The sequence below is a fragment of the Fulvia fulva genome, chromosome 3 (genome assembly GCF_020509005.1).
Source record: "Fulvia fulva chromosome 3, complete sequence".
Classification (NCBI taxonomy): Eukaryota; Fungi; Ascomycota; class Dothideomycetes; order Mycosphaerellales; family Mycosphaerellaceae; genus Fulvia; species Fulvia fulva.
In genome coordinates this window covers 333,594-356,750 of record NC_063014.1, presented here as the reverse complement: position 1 = coordinate 356,750, position 23,157 = coordinate 333,594, and the positions used below count along the sequence as shown (strand labels likewise).

The window sequence follows — 23,157 nt, the reverse complement described above, 5'->3', positions numbered from 1 at the left end:
TACTACCCATACGCCCATGATGCTACATACTGCACATGTACCTCAAAGTCATGATGAGGAGTGCATCTAGGTGCTCTTCTTCGCAAACTCGACACGCAGAATCAAGTGACCGTAACCGTAACCGTCCATCTTCTCGCATGCCCGCGCAGCATCCGAGCGGTCTGCGTATGACACGAACGCAAAGCCCTTTGCTCTGCCCGTCTCCCTGTCCTTGGCGAGGAAGACACGCGTGACACGACCGTAGCGCTCGAACATCTCGCGCAAGTCTGCTTCTTCTGCGAATTCAGAGACCTGTAAAATGTTAGCACCCAATCCAATGATCCTCCCAAACCATCAAAACTTACGTTGGTGACTCTGAGCGTAGCCAGATCATCTCTCTCAAACTTGCCACCCATCCTCTCACCGCCCGAAGCACCAGCTGCACCCTTCCGCAAATGCGGCGGCACGTAACTGCTTCCACCTGCTCCCAACCCGCCCTCTCCAGTCCCACTCGGTCCCATCCCCTCCGGCATCTCCGCCGGCTCCGCATCAGCTCCCTCCGGCGCCATCGTATCCTTGAACGGACACTTGGTCGTGAAATGGTCTCCGCTACAAATACGACACTTGATCTGCATCTTCTTCAACGCCTCCGCCTTCTTGTCCTCCTCCGGCTTCGTCTCCTGCACGCCTCCCGGCTTGAAACCTGCCTGTGGGCGGAAAATGATGTTCTCACCCAAGGTGGTGGTGTCGGGGCGTGGGCCTGCTGGCTTGCCCGCCTCGGGGCCTATCTTCTCCCATGCTCGGCGCTCTGCGACGCGGGGGTTCTCGCGCTTCTTGACGACTGTGCGGCGGATGCGCTGGGTGCGCTTGACCTTTTTGCCCTCTTCGTTGATGAAGATTGTGACGACGGTTTCGGTGCCGTCTTTGTTCTTGGTGATTTGGGGTGCGGGGATGTTGGAGGCGAGGTCGGGGGTGTCGTCGTCGTCGGCCCAGTCGGTGCCCTTGACGGGGGGTGGGTTCTGCACTGCGGCGGCCATGTTGGGTGTGTGGAGGGGGTGTTGTGGTTTTGGGTGAGTCGTGTAGTGCAACGGCAGTGAAGTTGCAACTTCCTGAATTTATTGCCAAGGAGTGGCGGATGCGTCGTGCTTTCCCGCCACTGCCCGCGTTGTGAGTCAAATGTGGCTGAGTCACTTTCGACGCCACAGATCTATATTCCATTCACTTTCACTCTGCAAAGCATGAATCAGCCAAATTCTCTACTACTGAGAGTATATGAGCTCTTGCATTCATTGATGACGCTGGGATTGTTTGCTTTCCAAGATGCTGACGACAGTGCTCGTGCAGCGTGCTGCGATCGGAGTCTATCATCAAATACCGGCGCCACAATGTCAACGGCTCGATAGTCCGAACGTCGCAAGAACTCTATCACCTATAACAGATAACGTTTCAACGAACACCCAATGTGTTGGCACGTCTTCTGGAAAGGTGGCATCGTGTCTCGGGAGGGAAGTCATTGCTGACATTGACCAGCTGATGTGGTGACTATCTGCATTCACCACTGCATCTGCTACTGAAAGACTGATAGAGAGACGAGGCTTACTAGAACCGTTACTTGCGAAATGCTAGACCCGTTGCTTTATCTTCAACACTATAGGCGCTGGCTGAGCCTAGAGGCCGCCTTGGCGCTCAACTTCGACATCAGCTGCTGCGTAGAAGACAGGTGTTCGTCAAGATCACTCGACGGCTTCGCTTGATCTGACCACACCATGCGTACATTGTTGATGTCACTTTGAAGCCCGAAGACGGACGCTGAAGCTAGCATCGATCGCTGTGAGCGTTGCCTCAAGTCCGTTCTGGGCACCATTTCGATGTTGCCGATGACATTAGCTCAGGCGCAGCGCATGTGCTCTATATCAGACAGTCTGTTTCAATGCGAGTGCAGGTCTGAGTCTATTGCATCGGCCGTAGATCAAGTCAACGGCGTATTGCCCAAATGGTCTCTGATGAAGCGGAGGTGATTTCGCGGATTTTTTTTCCTCATGCCTTCTAGATCTCGGCCCACGATCATCCGAGGATGGAAAATGTGTGCTTCGGTCTGGCCGGACTTCGCTGGGATTGTAAGCCACGACAGCACAGGTCGTAAGGAGACATGTTAGCATCTTTTCGGTGCTCTGCCCCAATTCATCGGCGATGACTCTATGATTGTCCCATGCATGAGTAAGGACAACAGTGTTGCCAATGCAGCCTTTGAGCGCGCACGGCAAATGGTGCCCTTCGTGTGAGCCCAGACAGGAGTCATGACCCTGACGAGAAGTGTATGATCGCAGATGAGCACGCTTGAGCTTGCCTGTTGTCGATGGGGTAGCGCCGGACAATAGAGCTATTGGAGAAGTCCATGTGAGCCAAGAGACCAGACGTGCCGTGCTGCCGCGAAGATGAGGCTGACGGCCTGTTCAAGTGAGTGAGCTATCAGGCATGCTGCTCGCGTTCGGAACGACACCAAGCAAGTTATGGCGAGGCATGGCACAACAATGCGCGGACTGATGGACTGATATGGTAAGGTTGAACATGAAGTCGCAATGACCATATCCTGCGATCCTTCGTGCCTCATGCTCCGTCGGTGTCATGTACAGTAAACCCATGGGCGAAATTTATCCTTCCAGTCTCGACGTTGGGAGATCCGAGAGGTGAATGGGATTGCCCTGCTCAAGGTCAAGCAGGCCGAGCCCGACAGCGGCACCGCACCGACAGCCGCGTGTCCTCATGCTAGCAGATCTACCGGCATCGTGGATAAAGACTGACAGGCCACAGGCTGAAGCCGGCCCGGCGGTCCTGCAAGTCCATTCACATCTCATGGGCCGGGGTGCCTGGTGCGTACGCTCTCGAGACCGATGTGGACACAAACATGAGCGCGCTGCACTTCACGATCTGTGCTGGAGTGTCACACTACTGTCGTTTTTCGTGTGTCGGGACGATCCACATCGTGTTATCGTGTGAAGGTAGCGCAAAGGTATTTTCGACATTGCCGCGGTATGGGCGAGCAGCTGTTTATCATCCGCAGTCATCAGGTGTCGTAGTGCTGCAGAAGTGCTGCTAGACTGTGTTATGGCTTTGCTTCGATATGACTGCGAGGTTCCATACAGGTTTGCGTTCCAAAGACCAATATTTGCTTGCTGCTGATCTGCCTGGTGCGAGTTCGGCCTGAATTCGGGCAAGCGGTGATTAGAACTTACTGTTAATGCGGGGAGTGGAACCGTAGGACGAACATTTTCTTTCGAGAGAGGATTGCCGAACCTGCAGATGGTTGCCATTTTCGGTCCCTAGCTTCACGACAAGGACCGGACGTACTTCCACATCTGGAAGACTCGAATGAGGCTGGCTTGCTGTGCCACTTCTGTGTGGCGCCGACGATGCTCCATCGCACTGAGCTGCAGCTGAACACCACACGTAAGGAGACGATGTGAAGCTGCGTTCGGCCTCCCAAGTTCTCGTAGGGTCAATGACGGTCAATTTGCTTGGTGACTTGGAAAGAAAACCTTCACTCCCCGATCCAGAATAGTCCGAGTACCTCGAAGCGTTGGGTGCAGCGGAAAGGATGACGAGCTCGATGCTCGAAACAGGCAGTCCAGCTGCTGATGCCAGACTAGCTGCCTGTCCATGGGCAGATCGTTCCCGAGGTCGCTGCTGGTGATATGATGACTTGGCAGGCGATAGTCCTTATCATGGCTGCTGGTAAGCGGTCTATCAGATTCATGCATGGCACTTGCCGTCGCCGCGCTCCCTCTCCACGCGTGCGAATCTGGGACTTGCGACAGCAGCACAGCAGAGTGAACGACTCGGCAGTCGCTACTCGTGGTGATCCTTCCATCTGCTGGCTAGCGAGGACGAGCGAGGTAAAGATGTCCTGAACCGCACAGTCGTGGCGCAGCTGGCACGTTTCGATCGGCCGCCTGTGCGTGAAACCTCGCCAACTGCAGTTCTCGTGAGGTAGACGCTGGCCATGTGGTGTGCCAAGCTCTGGCTGCTTCAACGATGATCACCTTCCGACTTGCTCGGCGCTGCAGCTGAGGGAAGCAGTCTGCTTCGGTGAAGTTCGAACAGAGTCTTAAAGTGCGCATAAGTCGCGTCTGGCGAAAGTCTGCCTGATGAAGCGCGTCTCTGTTCATGTCGCCGCTGCAAGGTCCCCAAACATGTCGCCTGTGCCACATTGTCCAACTGCTAGTCGGCACTTGCCAAGTGGCTGCTCTCTTCAGCCTATTCTTGTACTGTGGCACGGATCGACAAGCCGCGACACGTGTGTGAGATGGAAGGACACGCGAGGCAATCATTCTTGCCATGTGTGGCATATGGTCAATATATTATATACGCGCCCTCGTGTCACCCTGTCTGTCGTCGTAGGACAGCGGAGATGAATGCGGATCGCGACCCAAGCACTTTGATAGAGCGCCACGCTGCTGGCGTCAGCGTTCGCAGGGATGGGGCTTGTTCCTTCCACGTGCCCTTCATCCGGCACCGAGCACCTCTCCACTCTCTCTTGCCACGATGGCAAGCCACCAACAACTTTCCCTCGTGCATCATGCAGCCTCAAATGATCTACAGTACTCATGACTGCTTCAACGGCGAGATGCTGCCTCAGCTGAGCTCATGTGCGGCACCCGTCAAGCCCTCGGCTTCTAACACACCTTCAAATGGGAGAGCGAGCAGGCATGACAGCAGAGCAGGTACCTCGATACATGTGCGAGCAGCAGACCACTGAGCTTGCCCTCAAGGCTCAAGATCGTCTGTCGATCAGCCGAGTGGTCCCAGAGCAAAAGAGATGCGGCGCAGAACTCACATTACTACTGGCATTGGACTGACTGTCACTCGCAGAATCGTATGGTCGAACATCTTCCATCTCCATGGATAGCGCTGTGTGCTGTGGGTGCATAAAACGCTGTTATATTGCTTCGCATGAAATGGCGCTTCTGCGGAACACCATACTCCGGATCTCTTAGGAGCGTGCGCTGCGCGAAGGTGGCGTTCACCTTTGCGTGCCTGATACCGCCCAGCTCGTTACAGTGTTGCGATCGACTCCAGACGGCAACAAAAATGTCACTTGTCGCGACGGCAGAAGCCGGGGGGCCGGTCTTTTGGATGCCTGACGCCCAGCCTTGCCCAACCGTCAGTCATTAGCTGCTGCTAGTCCGCGCCCCGAGCAGCGGACCACCCACACTTGCAGCAGCCCATGGCTTCCTCTGCCGCGCGGAGCTGTCAGTGATGGTGCGTGGTCTAGCGTGCTCCTACCTTGCAGCTGTGGAGCACTCTTCTCTCAATTACAACGAGATCATCGACGCAGACATCTGCTCGATCTCTGGTTCGCCGCTCCTCAAACAGTCTTCTATGCAGTATGGGAAGTGCTCATGCAGGCATGAAACATGAAAGACCACGCTTGTGGCAGGGCAAGCTTCTTCCACGACTGCAAAAACAGGGGAGAGAAGGGAATCCGAAGGATGCGCCACTTGCTGCACCTGCTTGACCCTCCAATTTTCGTCACAGTTGCGCATTAATGGCAACATCAGGTGCCAGTCATGCCCTGCTGCAGAACGATCATGCAAAATGATCATGCATGGCAGCATGGGATGATCGGTGGTGGAAGCTGATTGCCCAGAACGTGGGCCTTGTAGGGAATGCCCCATCACCACCTTGGCCAGGCACAGAGGCTAGTAGCAACTCCTGGTGTCGATCTTCTACCTCAAGTTCAAAAAGGTAGGAGCTCCGATTGAGTACCGCCGCGCCAGGCCCTGGTATTAAGCACGCTTCTTTATTGCAGGAGAACAAACATGTGGATCAAATGGCCTTCAAAGGGGTCACAGTCAGTACTTGGTCTCGGCACAAGCCGCATCGATCCTCTGGCAGTCATGAACGACCACGTCTGGAGACTATGACAATGCATTTGTCTATTTCTTCACCATCCGCTCATTGAGTACTGACTTACCCGCACTTGGTAGTACAAGCCGGATTCTTGTGCGCTCCATCGCACCAACGTCGATTAGATAGCCACCCGCGAAAGCCTGCTGACACTGGAGTGATTGGAGCGGGACGCGCCATGCCCGGGGCACCTATACATTGCTTAGGATTCATGCAGAAGCTGCGGCGTAATAAGCATAAGGTCTCCGTAACCTTGCCCACAATCACTATCGCCATTCGCAACCATCTACTACAGTACACCTTGGTCAGGCTCCTCCACTAAAGCCGTTGCCAACGGCTCAACGGTCATTAACGTCTGCAATCCGGCTTCTATCGAACGTTCGGGGCAACGGCACTTGATCAATCAATACAGGCTAATAGATTACGACAACGTCACAAGCAAACGAGTGCTATCGAAATGGAAGGGCAGTACCCACCATCGATGCCACCGATGGGCGTCTTTTATCCTACGGGATATCCTCCGATGATGCCACCCGAGGCCTTACAACCAAGGCTACATCAACTACAAACCTTGTCCCTGGAGAGCCTTGGTAGCTATTCTGACTACGAAGATCCGAACCGCGCAATGCTGCCACCACAGCAACCACCACGCTCACGACGACGACAACCACAGGGCGCAGAGCACGTAAAACACCGTCGTACTCGAAGTGGCTGCTATACATGTCGCCAAAGAAGAGTCAAGGTCAGCGTGCCCGTCCCGGCAGCTTGCGAAGGATGTCTGCTAACAACATTGGTCGCAGTGCGATGAGACTCATCCAGTCTGTGAACGTACGTCACATAGCTTCAATACTTAGCCTTTCCAGTCGTTGACGCAGACAACAGGATGCCGTAAAGGTAAACGAGAGTGTACCTATCCTGGAAGCACATCATCCTCGACGAAGCCACCCAGGACCGGTAGCAGGTCGAAGGACTCGCCCGGAGGATCGAGTCCGACTGACAGCGAAGAGGATATCGACGAGAAAGTTCCGCTGTCTGCGATACCAGACGAAAATGACGACGACGACATTGGCGACGAGCCGCAATCGGCCGTGTCCGACATGCGCAAGCAGAACAACGTCCCTCCCTCCGCAGAGGCTTTGAGCGCTTCACCATCGATCGACTCTCCCACACGTACTGCGCCAAGTCGTCCGCATCCTGTGCGAACATCCTCGAAGCAGCCGCTGGGACCAGAGATCTTGCAGAGTAGACGGTGGGCAACTTTACCCAAGGACGTAAAGTACTACCTAAGGTACCACCGAGAACACATGTCGCATCACCACTATGCGTTCAAGTACGATGGCGGCGACTTCCTCAACACGACTTTCTTGGAGATCGCGATGAATGACAGTAGCGCAGCGCTGCTGTACTCGATCGTTGCTTTCGCTGCATACCATCACTCAATCGCTCGCAACGACGACAAGATATCGATGTTTCTGTCATATTACAACAAAGCAATTGCGTATCTGCAACGGTCTCTCAAGAATAAACGTCACAACGTTGCAACTCTGCTGACAATACTTCAGCTTGCAACCATTGAGGTACCCTGCCCTTTGTAAGCTACCACCAATACATAAATGAGCTAACATCAGACAGGAGTTCTTGGGCGATTGGGTCAACCTGCTAGGGCATCAGAAAGCTGCGCTACAGATACTCACAGACTTGTTCACTCCGCAGACGATCATGCAGGACGAGACTCGGCGGAAAATTATCAACTGGTACATTCGATTCGATCTGTTCGCCGGTATGATGTCTGGGGGAGAGACGGCGTTGGGTAGGGACTGGTTCGCAGCGGCAGCCGACTTCTACACACGCCAGACGAGAGATCGACCGCACGACTTGGGTGCACGATTCGAGGAGTACTTCGCAACATCGCGGCTGCTAGCTACAGATGTAGCGCTACTGTTCGCTGCGAAGACTCAGGACAAAATCAGTGACGAGGAATTCATGGGCAGCATACAACATCTGTCGATAGCCTTTGCAGAGTTTGGCAGGACCATCGAGACGGCATTCACAGACCCTTCGTGCTTTGTCAGGGACTTTCCACGAGCATCAGCACCGTATCAAGACGACCTGTTCAATTACCGAGACCCGAATTTCCTCTACGCTGGGGAGCTGTCCACGATGAATTTCGTCTTGCTGGATCATTGGGCTATTGAGTTGATGTTCAAGTATCAAGTCACCATGGCGACTGGACAAGCACGATCACCCGAGCTCACCGACTTGGCACTGAAGAAGGGTAAGATGTTTGAGGCTATTCAATACGGAGAGCAGAGTGGAGTTGCGGCTGTACTTGGCTGTCAGGCAAGCCTGGGCATCCTTGCGCTGTTCTTACCCAAAGACCAGCGACACACTATGTGGTGCAGGAAGAAGTTCGCCGGTATCGAGCAGTTGGGGTAAGTACATTCCTCCTGATATATGATGCCGTTGCTTTTCATGGCTGACTTGTTCCAGCTACATATATCCCAGCACCTACCGACAACGCATGTCCGTTCTATGGGGCATCGACGCCACTGAATGGTGGCTCCCCAACAACGAAGGCTACCTGGCCAGCATCCGCACAATCAGAGACTTCGTCCACTACCGCGCAACAAAGCCGTCAGACGCCTTCGCGACTGGTATTCGAGACATGAACGGCATTTTCCGCACGCTGCATATAGAGGAGCAGGGCATAGCAAACGGACTGGGAACGGCAGATACCGAGAGCAGTCTGAGTCCTTGGCGCCAGGAGAGCAGTCCAGAACAGCCTTGGAATGGTTGACATTCACGACACGCATAAGCCTTTGTGCTGACCGACTGCTTCAACGGGGAGCTGGGCTTGAGACTTGGGAATGGCACTCACACCTGTCGCAGCGCCTCGGGACCGAATCGCGATGCCGCGCATATGCCGTTGCCGGGAGCCGACTGGGGGCCTTCCTCCATTGTCCATGGGCTTCCACCATTGCTCATAGCCATTGTCGCCGTCTTATCCTGGCACCAACTGGTGATCGTACCAATGGCTGTTGCACCAGCTCACGGCGTGAGACTCCATCGTGGACAGGCTATCAGGTTGCGAATGGTCATCCCTCAGTCTGGCTGGTGATTTCGATCCTGCCGGACATGACATATGTGAGGAAAGACCAAACCACACTGCTCGAACCACATGTGACAGCCGTCGCGGGATCGATGCTGCCAACAAATGCACTTCGCGTACTGCATCTCGGTATCGCCGAGACATCTGACCCACTGCCGAAAGTGATGACGAAAAGCAGAGTTCGACGCTTGGAAGCAGCCACCAGGACTACCGTTTCATTAAATGCAAGATGCAGCGACGGATATGCAACACATGATGCGATCGATACCACGGATTGTGGTGATTGCACTCGCAACACAATATCAGTCAGAGAGACATCTTCGGCGCTGTGGAGGAACCATGGCAAAGACACTGAAGACAGCGTCGCAGGGAGAACAACAACAGAGGAAATGCCATGCCGTGTTGGGTTCCAAGAAGGCAAGAAGGCGGCGGCACATCTTGAGCGGCACCCGACATCTTCCAAATCTGTCCAAGATCAGGCCGGAAGAACATTTCCCCCGTCTACTATAGGCATAGACTCTGCCAAATGCAGCTACGGCCTACGCCTCGTGCATGCCACGTTCCTCCCATTCATCCCCAACCTTCGACGATCTCTTCTCATGCATCATATCAACACGAATCCGCCAGTAGGAATAGATTGCGCCGAGCCTTTGCTGTCTTCTACACTATGGACTATTCTCCTTGGTGCTCGATATTAGCGAGACTTCCCAGCCGTCTTTGCGATCTTGTGTGTGTTCCAGAACAGCATGATGACTCTGCTTTCTAGCTGCATAGAGCCCGCGACGCGCAGTCATGTCTTCGGATGCCTTGGAAGTGGAGGATCTGGCTGCGTCGGACTTGCGAGCGGGTCGATACGAGGCGTTCGACACGGCATGAACGCTCATCTGTCGTGCATGGCCGCGGTGGACATTGCGATGGTATAAGAGGGAGGTGTCATCGGTACTAGGTTTTGTTGCTTTCCAGTTCCCCAGATCTACTCCGACAAACAGACTTTGAATCGCGTGTGATGCTCCGGGTCGTTCTTGCAGCTGCTGCTGCCGCCAGCGTGGTGCTTGCTGTGCCGCAAGGTATTAACTTTCAAGCTGTGAACGAGGCACCAACACCAACACCAACCGCTCAAGGTCCGCCTGTAAGTATCGGATACCAGATCATCGCCAGGATGTACTCAAGTACTGTCTCTAACATCACTGCTACTGCATAGATTGCTGCTGTCAAGGAGGTACCGACCTACAAGCCCGCCGCCGCCGCCCAGGAAGCTGCTGCAGATGCCGCTGCCGACCCAGTAACGGCAGAGAAGCGTTCGCTGTTTGCTCGTGCTGCCTGTGACCGTCAGCCTCAAGGTGCTGGCCCAGTCACTTCGCCAGATACCGCGCAGGATTTTTTGGCCAACAAACAGTACAGTGACATCGCCAATGGTGCTGCGACACCACAGGGTTACTCTCTCGTCTTCCAGGACCTTCAAGGAGCCACTCAGCAGAATGGATATCTGGGCTTGTAAGTACCTGCCGTTGATAAGCTCTTGAAGTACGTGCTGACACGACGCAGCTACACTCTGAACAGTTACGACACCATTAAGTGCCAGCAGCTCTGCGATAGCACAGCCACATGCACTGCATTCAACACCTACATCGAGAGAGGTAAGTCCCAGAGGTGGTTCAATCATTGGGCAATACTGACAAGAATCTCAATAGACCCATCCCTCGAGCCAGGTGCCGATTGCCCCAACCCACCAAGCACTGTCAACTACAAGTGCTCGCTCTACGGCCTGCCAGTCAGCAACACCACCGCAACCAACACAGGCCAGTGGCGAGCCGACTTCCAAGTCGTAATCACCGGCTCCAACGGCTATCTGAAGAACGCTCCACCACCATCATACCCTGGCTTCAGTGGCCCAGAGGCTCTAGGCGGCGCCATCGACGTCCCCGTCGCTGAGGGCAATGGCTCATACCTTGGTGTGAAGATTTACCCAGGCCCATACGATCCCGGCCAGTGTGTCGGCGCATGCCAGGCGACGACCGATTGCAACTTCTTCAACTCGTACATCTTGAGTAAGAACAACTCACCGGTCGGCACTTACTGCAGCTTCTACGACCGAGCTTGGGACCGGAGCTATGCGACGAACTTTGGACAGTATGATCAAGAGGGAAACTATTATTCTGTCAGCAGCTCGTATAGCTACACCTTGACGAACTAGGATGTGGTGATGGGTTGGACTGGTGTACCTTGGACTTCGTACGGCGTCACTTGCCTCCCTCTTGTCCGAGTTCTTTCGGAGGAAATGAATTTACTGACGGACGAAAAACACGGTAGACAACGCTTATGCTTAAGTCATGGCCCAGATCCTGTACTTCAACACTGACATCCGAGTCCATGGTTGGGCGATCGAGATCGTCGTGGTATTATGTCACGCTTGTTAGCACATGCCGTTTGCGGGCAGTGCTCACCTGCCGAAACTCCACGCGCGACCTGTTTTTTGAAGCTGATCTGTCACACATATATCACGCATCGTCTCTGTCCAAGATTGAGAAGGCACACAAGCTTACCTCACAGACTTTGCAGCTCCATGGACAACACATCAAGCTAAGCTAGCTTGCATTAGCACCAACACTGCAACGACAGCTCTCTAATATCACGAACCCAAGAACACTGACCATACACGTACCACTTCCACGCCTGTACAAGACAATGGAACCCCCACCACAAGATACCGCAACCCTCATCCAGGCCCTTCAATCCATCACCACCACAACCTACCAAAACGACCCCATCGCCAAATCCAATCTCCTCCGCGCAGTAAAGGCTCTGACCGAACGCCTCGAGGATCCTTGGGAGCGAATCTACGATGCAGTCTTCATAAATCCGATCCTCCTCACAACTCTCAAGATCGCCACCGATATTACGCTCTGGTATCATCTAGACGCTTCTGCACCCCAATCATACGATGTCCTCGCCTCCAAAACTTCCACAGACCCGGCCCTCCTGCGCCGGATCCTCCGCCTTCTCGCCTCATCTCAAGTCATCAACGAGGTAGACGTCGAGACGTACTGTCACAGCACCTACAGCGCTGCGCTCGAGGATCCGCGAGGACTCGTCACTGGGGTTCAGTATTACTACCACACTCCCGTTCTGCAGCATCTCAGACTCCCGAAATACTTCGCGGAACAGGGCTACAAGCACCCCACGGACCCCATGACAGCGCCCTGGAAGAGCATGGTCGGCCGTCCCGACTACCCGGGCCTACGATGGCAATACCTCTCCGAGATCGACCCAGAAGAAAGCCTCCATTTCAACACCTTCCTAGCCTCAATGCGGAAGGACCAGGTCCCATGGCCTACTCTCTACCCCATCTCCGACCTCATCGAGAACTACGATCCAGCTACCCCCTTCCTCGTCGACATCGGCGGCGGCAACGGTCGAGACGCAACGCAACTGGCACAACACCTCTCAACCCACTACCCCTCCCTCTCCACAGCATCCATAATCCTCCAAGATCAACCCAACGTCCTCACCTCCCTCCCCAAAGACACCCTGCCCCCATCAATCCAGCCCCAACCCCACGACTTCTTCACCCCGAACCCCGTCAGGGGAGCGCGTGCATACTTCCTACACTCAGTTCTGCACGACTGGCCCGACGATTCCGCTCTGTCCATTCTCGCCAACATCAAGTGCTCCATGACGGAAGGCTACAGTAAGATTCTGCTGATGGAACGGATCATGCCCGCTCGGGCCCGGGATATGGATCCGCGCGCGGCGGTGTTGGATATTCAGATGATGTGTAACTTCGCCGCGTTGGAGCGGACGGAGGCGCAGTGGAGGGATTTGGTTGTGAGGGCTGGGTTGAGAGTTGTGAGGGTTGTGGGGATGGGGACGTATAGTATGATTGAGGCGGAGCTGTAGACGGTGGCTGGCTGCAGCGTGTTGGACGCTCTCCAGTGGAACGAAAAGGGCTGTGGCACTGGAAGCTCGTTGATGTCTATACTACATGAAGTTCATTCGGGGATCGCTCAAGCATACCACATGACATTTTCGTGGGTGTATCTATACTTCTGTCTCGGTCTGCGATGAGGCTTCCTCAGCCTCCTCTTCTTCCTCTCCATCCGCCTCAACGGGCGCGGCCTTCTCCACAGGGTCTGCATCTCCGTTGATATCAATCAGATCTCCATGCGCACCACCTTCCCTCTCCAAGCGGAGATACTCCTCCCACTCCGGGAACATCTCCTCATCCTCGCCTGGAACACCTAGCAACCGCGCCACCTTACCCTTACCACTCTTCTCCAACGAACCCTTCCATGCCGTCGCGATGTCTTGCGCTCGACTAGGCTTGTATGTCTGTGCGAAGAGTGTTGCTTCTGCGTGTCGGTTCGTTTGGAGGAGAATATCGAGACATGCATCCTTGTCGCCCAATTGGTGGTAGCAGGTGAAAGCGACGTTGTGCTGGCCGGCAGTTTGCGCCTTTTCAGCTAGCATGCGTAGACTTTCGTGATTGCAGGATGATGTGTAGATCAGTAGTAAGCTCCCAAGGTCGTTCGCGTTGCGGAAGCATTCCTCGGCGAGCTTGACGTCCCACCCAGTAAGTGCTGCGTCGCCCACCGTCTTCCACTTGTGCTCGACATCGGCTTCGCGCGCCAGCTCGAGTGCGATCTTGAGCTCATTGAGACCAAGCGCAAGCTCGAAGCGGTGCTCGCTGTCCGTTGCAACTTCTAGAGCTTGCTCCTTGTAGCCTTGACCTTCCAGGAATCGTGCTATCTTGTTCTTCTGGTCTTCCGGGATCTCGCCTTGCTCAAGCATCTCCATCGCAGCGTCAAGATCGCCTCGGAGGACGAGAGTCTGGTACTCGATGACGCTGACGGAAAGTGCAAAGGATGAGACCTGAACATCCTTGTCGCAGACGTACACTCTGCCGTCTCTGGGTAGGTATCCTAGGACGTAGTATGGCTGGTCGAAGTGGCTGACGGTGTAGGTCTGGTCGCCGACAAGGTAGTTGAGGCGGTTCGTTGAGTTGGTGTAGACGAAGCAGTCGCCGACCCACTGACCAGTTCGCACGCTCTCGTTGATGTCGCACACAACCTCGAAGGCCTCCTCAACACCATCCTCATCCACGTTGCCAGATTGAAGTGCAGCCACATACTGCTCTCTCGAGTATCGCAGAACGTAGTATGTGTCTTCGCATGCCAGACAGACCAGCTCTCCAGACTCCGACCAGTAAACGTTGCGTGGCTCAACTTCGATGCGACGGACAAGCTTGCCAGACTCCCAGTCGAAGAAGCCAATGCCGCCCTGGCCCTTGACACCAAGCAAGACACCACCGCTCAAACCATCGGCCGCGAAGCCAACGTTGACTGTGCCGTCACCAGACTTCGGCTTGAAGTTGCGATAGATCTTGACCGAATACTGTGATTCCCGGATGGCGTAATCCTTGTCGTTCTCCTTCGAAGCCCAGGCGAAGTCCAGTGCAGAGCCGAAGGCTTGATTCCGCAGCGCAAGAGCAGTGTAGATGATGTATTCGCCATCACCGCAAACCGCGACGAAGCGACCGTTGGGCGAGTGAATCAGTGTCTGAGGGTACAGCTCGGTGGATCCAAGGTCTTTTGAAGGAAGAGTAATGGCTTGACCGTCCTTAACTGATTTGTCACCACCCTTGATGACGGATGTGAGGATCTCAGAGTGTCGTGCCCAGATGATCTTGCCGGAGTTGTCCATGGAGACTGCAGGCTCTTCGCGACCCATCTTGACCACTACTGCACCATCGTCGAAACCCATGGCAATACCTTGTCTGCCGCGCTGATAGGAGACACACCATGCTCGTTCCAGTCCGTATGATAGCGATTGTTCGAGGCGATATGTATTTGCGTGCCAGATCTTGACGGTGCCATCTTCAGATCCAGATATGATGACTGGTAGTTCAGGGTGGTAGCAGGCGAAGGAGACGTTCGATGTGTGGCCCTCAAGTGTTGCGATTTGTGCCTACGAAAGCAGTCATGTCAGTTGGTACTCGGACTATGGATTGAGTTGCACAGAAGCTCGTGCTCGACGTGAGAGTAGCGTGCTCATGCTTCACAATTAGTACGTACCTTGGTTGTGTAGTCCCAGATCTTGACAGTTCGGTCGTCTGAGGTCGTGAGGAGATACGGCTTGTCGCTCTGTGGGTAGTAGTCGACGTGGTTCACGCCCTTGGTCTCGTGTGCTTCGAGTGTGAAGTTGGGTGTACTCGACCCAAGATTCCAGATCTTGACCGTCCTGTCCAGACATGCCGACGCGAAGGTGTTGGTGTCTTTCGGGTTGATGGCAAGTCCCATCACATAGTGGTTGTGACCCTCAAATGTCTGCACGTTCTTCCAGCCTTTCTCCCAGTCCCACAGCTTAATTGTCATGTCATCGGAGGCGGTGAGGACGAATGGCTGCGTCGGGTGGACGACTATGGCACGGATGTAGTCGGGATGTGCTTCGAAGCTGGTGATCTTCTCCGAAGTGTTGTAGTTGTAGACTCGTAGCTGAAAGTCATCGCTGCCACAGACGATCCAGTTCTTTCGGGAGATGAAGCGACCGGCGCGCACAGGGACGTCGGTGAGCTCGAAGGTCTTGATAATCGACTGTGTCTCGTATGACCAGATGTACACATGGCCGCTGTAGAGGGTGGTGAGGATCCACGGTTCCGTTGGGTGGAAGTCGATGCCTTTCACGCGCTCGCTGCGCGCGAAGAGCTGACGCTGTAAGTCGAGGTTAACACTGGCGACCATGGTGCGGGTGAGCCGAGAAGGACAAACCTTGACGTCGAGACGCATGATTGCGATCTGAGGTGGTGGAGGGTATGCAAGGGACGAAGTCGTCCTACTTAATTGGGGAGGGAGACACCTGGCTTATACCGCTAGTGGGCTGCTCCTTCCTTGTGTGGTCGGTGAGGTAGTTGCGACTATGGGTATGTTATGTAAGGTGCGACTACTGTACAGAAATGAGCGTATGTTTATTGCAACGGCAAGAGCAGCCTGTCCTCGATCCCACACCAGCGTACAAGTGTCGTGAGCTCCCAAAATGTCCCTTCCCCATCCCGCATTCTCAGCCACAGTCCTCAAGAACCCTTGTCTTGGGTTGTGGCTGAGAAACAGACAAGTGCGTCACATGCATCGACTAGCGCCACGAGGACCGCCATCATACATGTAGTGTTCAAACGCACCCATCTTCCCTTCCCTACCACTATCCACAAAGCACATTTACACAGTACACTCGGGCGGCCATATCGCAAGCATGAAGTTCCTCGCCCTCGCCTTCCCCGCGCTCCTCGCAACCTCCGCCACCGCACGATCAACAGGCCTCTTCACAACCTCCGACGTCACGCCACAGGACGACACAAACCTCTCAGTCCCAGGCGATAACCCACTCGAACACTGCGCAGACCCAAAGGACGACATCCTCGCGATCAAGAGCGTAGACCTCAGCCCTAACCCACCTCTCGCGTAAGTCTCAGCACTACTTCTGAACGAAGCCCACCCAGCCACCTCCAGTGACTGACACCCCAAACAGCGGTCAGACTCTCTCCATAGCCGCCAAAGGCGTCCTCGCCAAAGACGTCGAGGAAGGTGCCCAGGTTCATCTGACTGTCAAGTACGGCCTCATCACCATCATCCGCCAGACCGCCGACTTGTGTGAGACAGTGAAGAAGGTGGACTTGGAATGCCCGCTGAAGAAGGGCGAGCTTGAGTTGGTCAAGGATGTGGATCTGCCGAAGGAGATTCCACCGGGGAAGTACACGGTTGAGGCAAAGGTGGTGACGAAGGATGAGGATGATGTTACGTGCTTGAAGGCGACTGTGCAGTTCAAGATGGGTGGGAAGGGTCTCTTCAAGCAGGGGCTTTAGGAGTGTTGTTGAGTGGGGATATGCTGTGGTGGTGGAAGAAGAACAAGAAAAGAAGGTCATGCGTGTTTACCCAAGGGCAGAGATTGCGAAGCTTGTCTATACATCAGCATTGAGAGTGAGCGTTTCAGTTTTCTACGAAGGCTATGAGAGACGTAATGCAAACCCAAGTGGCTTCAGTATTCACGTCGGACTCGGAACGACCTGCATCTCGCAAAGCTTTGCCATCAGAAGCCTTCCTTGACAGCCAATATGGTACACGTTGAGATCTACGACAAGTGTTCTGTCCTCCCGGAGTAAGGTAGCGGACTTTAGTAATTTGGTGCAGATTGAGGGCATTCGGCAGCTGGCTATGGTCGAATGGCGCAGTCAAATTGTCACCGTGGACATATATGGGTGGACGGCGGAGGCTTGGGAGAGACATATCTTTGTATCTCTCAAAGCTCGAGTTGCACCTGCCATTCGCGCATAGCTCGCTTGCTGTATTTCTTTTTGTCATTCCTACCACATATGTACCATTCAAATCCGACACGAATAGATCGGTCCTCGATGGTTCGTTCAGCATGGGTATCGTGTCTATATCACTACACTGGCATCGTCTCGATCCAAAATGTGCCCTTCGTCTCGCACCATCGGTACACGCACATTGCTATGCTTAGTGTCTGCAATTCTCCAACGTCTTCCGCCTCGTTGTCGCCATTACTCTCCAAACAACTTCCTAACCCTCTTCATCACACTATCCTTCTCCGGGTCGTACGGGTGGTCTTTACTCGGGATCTCAAGCACCGATGGGAACGCTTCGCTGAATGCGTCGACTTTGCCTCGTATCCGTTCTGCGATCTGTCCCCAAGTCATCAGTATACCATTATCCCAGCTCATTCGTCCCGGACTGCCCCTTCCTCTTCGCTCGCGATACCATGTGCCTAGCGCTTCGGTTCCCTCACAGGCTCGGAAGACTCACATGTTGATTTATAAGCACAATAGCGATGTCTTTCCTCTCCTTCGTAAACTGCTGAAACGCGCCTTCGATCGTGGAGTCTTCGGTTTTGGAGTCGACTACCAGGTAGTTCTTTTGTGAGTCCGGGGGTTCTGTTACATGCTGTTGGTGTCTTTGATCAGCCCCATCGTTCCCCGTCCGTCGCTAGTGAAGCGAGGATGCTTACGCCAACGCCTGCGAGGAGGATGCCGGTCACTGAGTCCTACAAGGCATCATTAGTGGGGATGCGGGATGCTTGGTGGGCTGGCGTTACTTCGTCGCCGATGACTGCGAGAAACTCTCGGTCTTTGTAGGCGGATTGTGGGAGAGCCATGGCGAGGGTGTGGTGTGGGATGTGGTTGGAAGTGCTTCACATGAAGATGGTCTTTGAAGCTTGGACTCGATCGGAGAAACTCCGGCATGTGGCGGTGCAAGATGAAGTTCGACTTCGACTGCTCTTCAAACTCTCTCCTGCTTTCACATCACGATATCAAATCACCTACATACTGGATATCGACCCGCGACGTAGGAGGATAACTCAACGCTTACGGGTCGACGGTCGCTTGAGAAGCCGACCACGCTCCTCGTTCGACAAGCACTTCTGATGCAGTCAAAGACGGCGGATGCCTCTGCCCCCTTCCATCCCATCTGTAGCGGTGAAAGATGCTCATGCCGCTTGAATGATGCCATTTGGTCGTCATGCTGTGTTCGAATGCAGTTCACGAGCTGGACGCACTCAGTACGTACTTCGACTTCGCTCACATCTCTGCGCTGAAATACAGGTCGACAAGTTGTATGCATTGTGGCTTGAAGAATCTCCAATGGGTGCACATCAGCTTACAACACCTCTTCACATGCATACCACAGTTCAACGATACACGAAAAAATGATGGTTCGAGGCCAGCATCCACAGCTAGCCACCGGACTGCGATGCAAGCTGGGAAAATGCTATGAGACCATTTACGATGAGTGGCATTCGATCAGTCGTATGAAACCGGATTCAGCACGATGCGGCCTGGATAACGTCCAGTGTCTTCCTGCCTGCAGCCAGCCTTTGTGCTTACTTTAAGACTGTGTTAGCAGGTCGCTCAGACGACAACGGTACAACGAAACATGCGATCAAAGATCATCCTTGTTTCGGCCTCTTCTCTTTCATGAAACTCGAGGGTGATTTCGAAGCCTGTTACACAGACTGATCAGCAGAGTTCTTTCTCATTGCTCACACTCACACCATTCCATAGTATCGTGTCCGGCGCTGCTCTTCCAGAAGCAGAAGCTACTCTCGAAGGACTAAATGCTAATGGTCAATATCATGCCCCACCAGCCTCCTTCTCCTTCGACGAAATGAAGCCATGCGGTCAGGTACGGATCCTGCGGACAACTGTTTGCGCCTCTTATCGACCAGCATCCTTTGTCCTGATCATGTAATGGCTGCATGTCATCGAGACGAGCGATGAATGAGTCGCAAGTGGTGATACGCAATTCACAGTACCTATCTCGATCTTGCTCATGACACTCTGCAGAGGCCTTTATGAGCAAGCTGAAATCGTAGTGGCTTGCAGCATACCTTGAGACTGCTTACGAGCTCGAATCATTAGAGCCCACAAGCAAGCTGCATTCACACCGACATAAGATGAGACAGTCTGACGATGGTTGCTGCCAGCCAGCCACGGGACGCAGACACATGCTTGGACACCACTCACGACCACGACTGTCGACCTGAGGTCAGCCATTATCCGATTCAAGGCTAAATTGACAGCATTCAACAGCGCCTTGAGCTTATGATTGTGTGTAATGAACCAACAGGCTCGACACCACAGCAAAGTACGCCTCATCTGATGATCAGCGCAGCTTCAGTGACGAACAAGCCTGGCACTGTCACTCGGCGGAGTAAGACGTACGAGCTGGATATAAGAATGAGCTTCCGTCGATGATTGTCGGCTGGCATCAGCATTCGACTCTCGCAACATCACTCCTATCAGCTCGAAGCATACTCCACAACAGTTCTCATCCAGCTCAAGATGTCCCAAGAACCGCTCCCTACCATGGTCGCTATTCACGATAGCCGAGAACATCGTGTCTGGGTCTACTTTGTCGACAAGGGAAGGAACATCAGGTGGTACAAAGGGCCTCGTGATGACGGACCGGAACGTCAAGCCAGCACTATGCCGTACGACTCGCCCAGGGAGCTCATCGAATTATTCTCTCCAGAGCGCGGGAAGTCGGTGACCGTCAGAGTGAACAAAGACGCTCGCACCATCGCCGTAGTGGACTGATACGCCGGCAGTGGAGCGGCAGAAGTATGTTGAGGTTGCCACATACACTGAGCGAGCTGACAGAGTTGATTTAGACCCGCGTCTTCTACGTCAACGAAGAGAGTAAACTCCAGGAGGCCTGCTGGACGGAGGGCTTCAACAACGACAAGTGGTATCCCGGTGCCCTCAGTAACGTCGAGGACAATGGGTATGATGTTGAGCCTCGCTCTGTCCTGACCGCCACGGTGTTCAATCACTACATGAGGGTCTTCTATCAGCATAAGAATGAGAATGCTCCTTGCGTTGCTTGGGGCGAGAGCCGCGAGCGTGGTGATGAAACCTGGACCAGCAAGACGGCTGTTTCGTTCAATTGAATATCTGCGAATCTGAGCGGTGTCTTGGGAACCCATGATCTGCACTTACATGAACGCTCGTTCTTCTCAGACTCTGTGTGGCGTTCTGCGGCTTGTGTTTTCACAAACAAAACGAAACCCCGTACATAGGCAATCGAAAGCAAGAACTGCCATATTGTTTTGTACAGCTGAATCAGCGTCGCGGCGACCAGATATCGCGGCGCAGGTCGATCCTGACATCTCATCCCCTCCCTCCACCACCACCACCACCACCACCACCACCAATTATCGAGTGTAACGCCAAGCTCGTCGATTCGGCCACCGGGAATGACACCCATATGGCCACTTGCAATCAGTGCGGTCAAGCTCGGCCGCAAGCAACGTCAAGCACTTCTCCTGCATGACAGACTCTAAGATCATGCGGCTCCGTGCGGCAGATCGCCTTATGGCCTGATGGCTCCTGCACGTGGAGCGGACTACTCGCGAGCCCTGGGAGCGTTGTACTGCCCTCGCACGTATACTGGAATGAAGCATTGGTCGTTACAGCACGAGATTGAAGGATCATGACAAGAGTTCTTGGGTCTTTTACCAGAGTGGCAATAAATTAATTTTGTGTGCCCGAATCTTGAAGCTAGTCTCTCCTAAGCACTGGCAAAAGAATAGCACTGTTGTCCTCTCGTAGTCAGAGTAGTCTTGCACGCCACACTCGCCCGCGCTCTCTCCATCTGTAGGTGGAACACAGCACTAGGCCCGAAAGTGACAAAAAAGTGCGAAAAAAACATACAGCACAAGATTTTCCCTCGCGGTTATACACACAAGTAAACAGCCGGATTCTGTACGCAGGTGGATTGCAGCCATTGATCCCTTCTCAGGATCTCGAGGTAGAGCTTAAGCTAGACCTACGAACCAACATCGCTATGGTGAGGGCTCGTTGACTTCTGGACAGAAAGGGTTGTGAATGTATGTGGTCACCCACGATAGTACTAGTCTCGCGGCCGGGTAGCTTGAGTACGGCGAGGTGAAACCGAGCCGACTGGATGAGCTATCTGTCCCGACGCTTTTGCCGTATGTGCTGGAGGGAATTTGGCGGCGGCTTATGGCGGTTTGAGATCGTGGCGTCGCAGGTGGAGGACATTGTTCTGTTCGAGGGTAGTGAAGGGAAGGCATGGAGGCAGTGGACCATGTCGCTGCCGTCGAGTCCTGTCACCACCGTACCTCCTGTTCACCTCGACGTCGTCGCTGTCACCACAAACCTCACTTCACCCTGCTGCCCGACTCTTTCACGTCTCCACATTTCATCGTCACCATGTTTCTCGCGCGACATGCAATATGCCCGTCATGCTTCTCCCAGCGCCATGCATACTTCCCTCTTGCCGTGTGCTTCACATGCGTGGTTCCACGGCGCATGGTTCATCGTGCTTCTGTGCTGCCACCAACTCCATGTCTTTCGCGACCGCCTTTGGCTTGACGACCCGCATCAGTTGAACGCTCTGCACGTTGCACTGGCGATCTACACTCGGTCGAGTGAACAGGCCCTCCCCCCTAGGCCAGCTTCACGTGCCTGTGCGCGGTAGTATCCAACACCAATAGGGAGGGCAGCATGATGGGTAATGTTAGTGACTTGACCAAAGTGCGCTCGTGGGACAGGAAGTTTTGCACGTCCATGGAACTCATGTGGAAGGTAATAAGATGGCAAGGTGGCAAGGTGGCCAGGTCTTCGCATCGGGCTCGCTCTCTCGCGTTCATGGGTATCTCCTCACAAAAGGTACATCACTGGCCGAACAAACTTTCACTCTTCTCCAGCATCCTCGACGGCAGCAGCATCTTTTGGCTTCCTTTTCCGCTTGCGCTTCCGTGTCGCATCTGCTGCACCATCTGCATCAACCGCCACCACAGTTTCCGCGCTTCGTGCTTTCTCGGACGCTTGTGGATCTTGCTTCGCAGCCTTTCGCAGGACAGACCTCTCCTCCTCAACCTGCTTGCCAACAGTCTTCGGCTTCTCCTTCTTGGCCTTCTTCACCGCCAGCGGGTTTGGTCCTTTCGGGCCTTTTGCCTTCGGCTTCTTCTTCGCAGGCTCTGCTCCGCCTTCCGCCTGATCTCCATCTTCACCTCCCTCATCGTCCCTCTTACGCTTCTCGCCAGCACCGGCTAGAGTTGCGCCTCTCCTCGTCTTCAAGCCGGCTCTGATCTTCGCCTTCTCCTCAACCTCCTTGACCTTCTCTGATGTCGACGCCATCGGTTCTAAAATCATGACAGATCTGTTGATGTACACCAACGGCACGCCCGGTATCGCCCTCAACTTCTGCCTAATCTCCAACTCCTGCGTCGCAACAACATACTTGTTCTTATTGTTGCCCGAGTCCTTCGGATCCACACAGCTCATGATACACTCCAACGCACTCAGCGGCTTCTCCAACTCGTGATGTCCACATCTTCGTCGCTCTGCTTGCTTTGCTGTCTCGATCCATGCATCTTTATCAGGTGATTGAGGTTCGTTGTACAGGTGTCGTATACAGCACTGCGATATCATAGGCTTGATCTCGCCGTGTAGTGTGTTCTCCAGCATTTGCCCGAGCTTCATCTTGAAGCGAGCTGCATCTTTGATTATGGCGGCGTCGAAGAGCACTTGGTATGGTTCGCGGAGGGAGAATGTGAGTTGGTATTGGTGCATAAGTTTGCGGTATTGTTTGGAGCGTTTGCCCTTCATGATGGCGGTTGGTTGCACCAGT

The 23,157-nt window shown here is 54.0% G+C and overlaps 9 protein-coding genes across 9 annotated transcripts; 5 read left to right on the top strand and 4 right to left on the bottom strand.

The window, feature by feature from the left end:
- Positions 1-66: 66 nt before the first annotated feature.
- CLAFUR5_07866 (Eukaryotic translation initiation factor 3 subunit G) lies at positions 67-1,016 on the bottom strand (the record flags this gene model as incomplete). The annotated part of the gene is made up of 2 exons (XM_047907014.1): positions 67-291; positions 345-1,016. The coding sequence occupies 2 exons, from the start codon at positions 1,014-1,016 to the stop codon at positions 67-69; spliced, it is 897 nt and encodes a 298-aa protein (XP_047760030.1).
- A 5,327-nt stretch (positions 1,017-6,343) lies between these two features.
- CLAFUR5_07865 (uncharacterized protein) lies at positions 6,344-8,683 on the top strand (the record flags this gene model as incomplete). Its single annotated transcript, XM_047907013.1, has 5 exons — positions 6,344-6,628; positions 6,687-6,714; positions 6,769-7,463; positions 7,519-8,318; positions 8,377-8,683. 5 exons carry the CDS (start codon positions 6,344-6,346, stop codon positions 8,681-8,683), a joined length of 2,115 nt encoding a protein of 704 aa, XP_047760027.1.
- Positions 8,684-10,001: 1,318 nt separating this feature from the next.
- Positions 10,002-11,189, top strand: CLAFUR5_07864 (uncharacterized protein; the record flags this gene model as incomplete). Its single annotated transcript, XM_047907012.1, has 4 exons — positions 10,002-10,124; positions 10,197-10,489; positions 10,541-10,632; positions 10,687-11,189. 4 exons carry the CDS (start codon positions 10,002-10,004, stop codon positions 11,187-11,189), a joined length of 1,011 nt encoding a protein of 336 aa, XP_047760028.1.
- Positions 11,190-11,680: 491 nt separating this feature from the next.
- CLAFUR5_07863 (O-methyltransferase ATR12) lies at positions 11,681-12,892 on the top strand (the record flags this gene model as incomplete). Its single annotated transcript, XM_047907011.1, has 1 exon — positions 11,681-12,892. The coding sequence occupies one exon, from the start codon at positions 11,681-11,683 to the stop codon at positions 12,890-12,892; it is 1,212 nt and encodes a 403-aa protein (XP_047760025.1).
- Positions 12,893-13,033: 141 nt separating this feature from the next.
- Positions 13,034-15,777, bottom strand: CLAFUR5_07862 (Coatomer subunit beta; the record flags this gene model as incomplete). Its single annotated transcript, XM_047907010.1, has 3 exons — positions 13,034-14,959; positions 15,067-15,702; positions 15,760-15,777. The coding sequence occupies 3 exons, from the start codon at positions 15,775-15,777 to the stop codon at positions 13,034-13,036; spliced, it is 2,580 nt and encodes an 859-aa protein (XP_047760026.1).
- A 460-nt stretch (positions 15,778-16,237) lies between these two features.
- Positions 16,238-16,847, top strand: CLAFUR5_07861 (Phosphatidylglycerol/phosphatidylinositol transfer protein; the record flags this gene model as incomplete). The annotated part of the gene is made up of 2 exons (XM_047907009.1): positions 16,238-16,446; positions 16,514-16,847. 2 exons carry the CDS (start codon positions 16,238-16,240, stop codon positions 16,845-16,847), a joined length of 543 nt encoding a protein of 180 aa, XP_047760023.1.
- A 696-nt stretch (positions 16,848-17,543) lies between these two features.
- On the bottom strand, positions 17,544-18,154 carry CLAFUR5_07860 (V-type proton ATPase subunit F; the record flags this gene model as incomplete). Its single annotated transcript, XM_047907008.1, has 4 exons — positions 17,544-17,684; positions 17,806-17,943; positions 18,008-18,043; positions 18,095-18,154. The coding sequence occupies 4 exons, from the start codon at positions 18,152-18,154 to the stop codon at positions 17,544-17,546; spliced, it is 375 nt and encodes a 124-aa protein (XP_047760024.1).
- A 1,687-nt stretch (positions 18,155-19,841) lies between these two features.
- CLAFUR5_07859 (uncharacterized protein) lies at positions 19,842-20,449 on the top strand (the record flags this gene model as incomplete). Its single annotated transcript, XM_047907007.1, has 3 exons — positions 19,842-20,041; positions 20,108-20,120; positions 20,171-20,449. 3 exons carry the CDS (start codon positions 19,842-19,844, stop codon positions 20,447-20,449), a joined length of 492 nt encoding a protein of 163 aa, XP_047759783.1.
- A 1,768-nt stretch (positions 20,450-22,217) lies between these two features.
- On the bottom strand, positions 22,218-23,135 carry CLAFUR5_07858 (rRNA-processing protein utp23; the record flags this gene model as incomplete). The annotated part of the gene is made up of 1 exon (XM_047907006.1): positions 22,218-23,135. One exon carries the CDS (start codon positions 23,133-23,135, stop codon positions 22,218-22,220), a length of 918 nt encoding a protein of 305 aa, XP_047759924.1.
- Between the last annotated feature and the right edge of the window lie 22 nt (positions 23,136-23,157).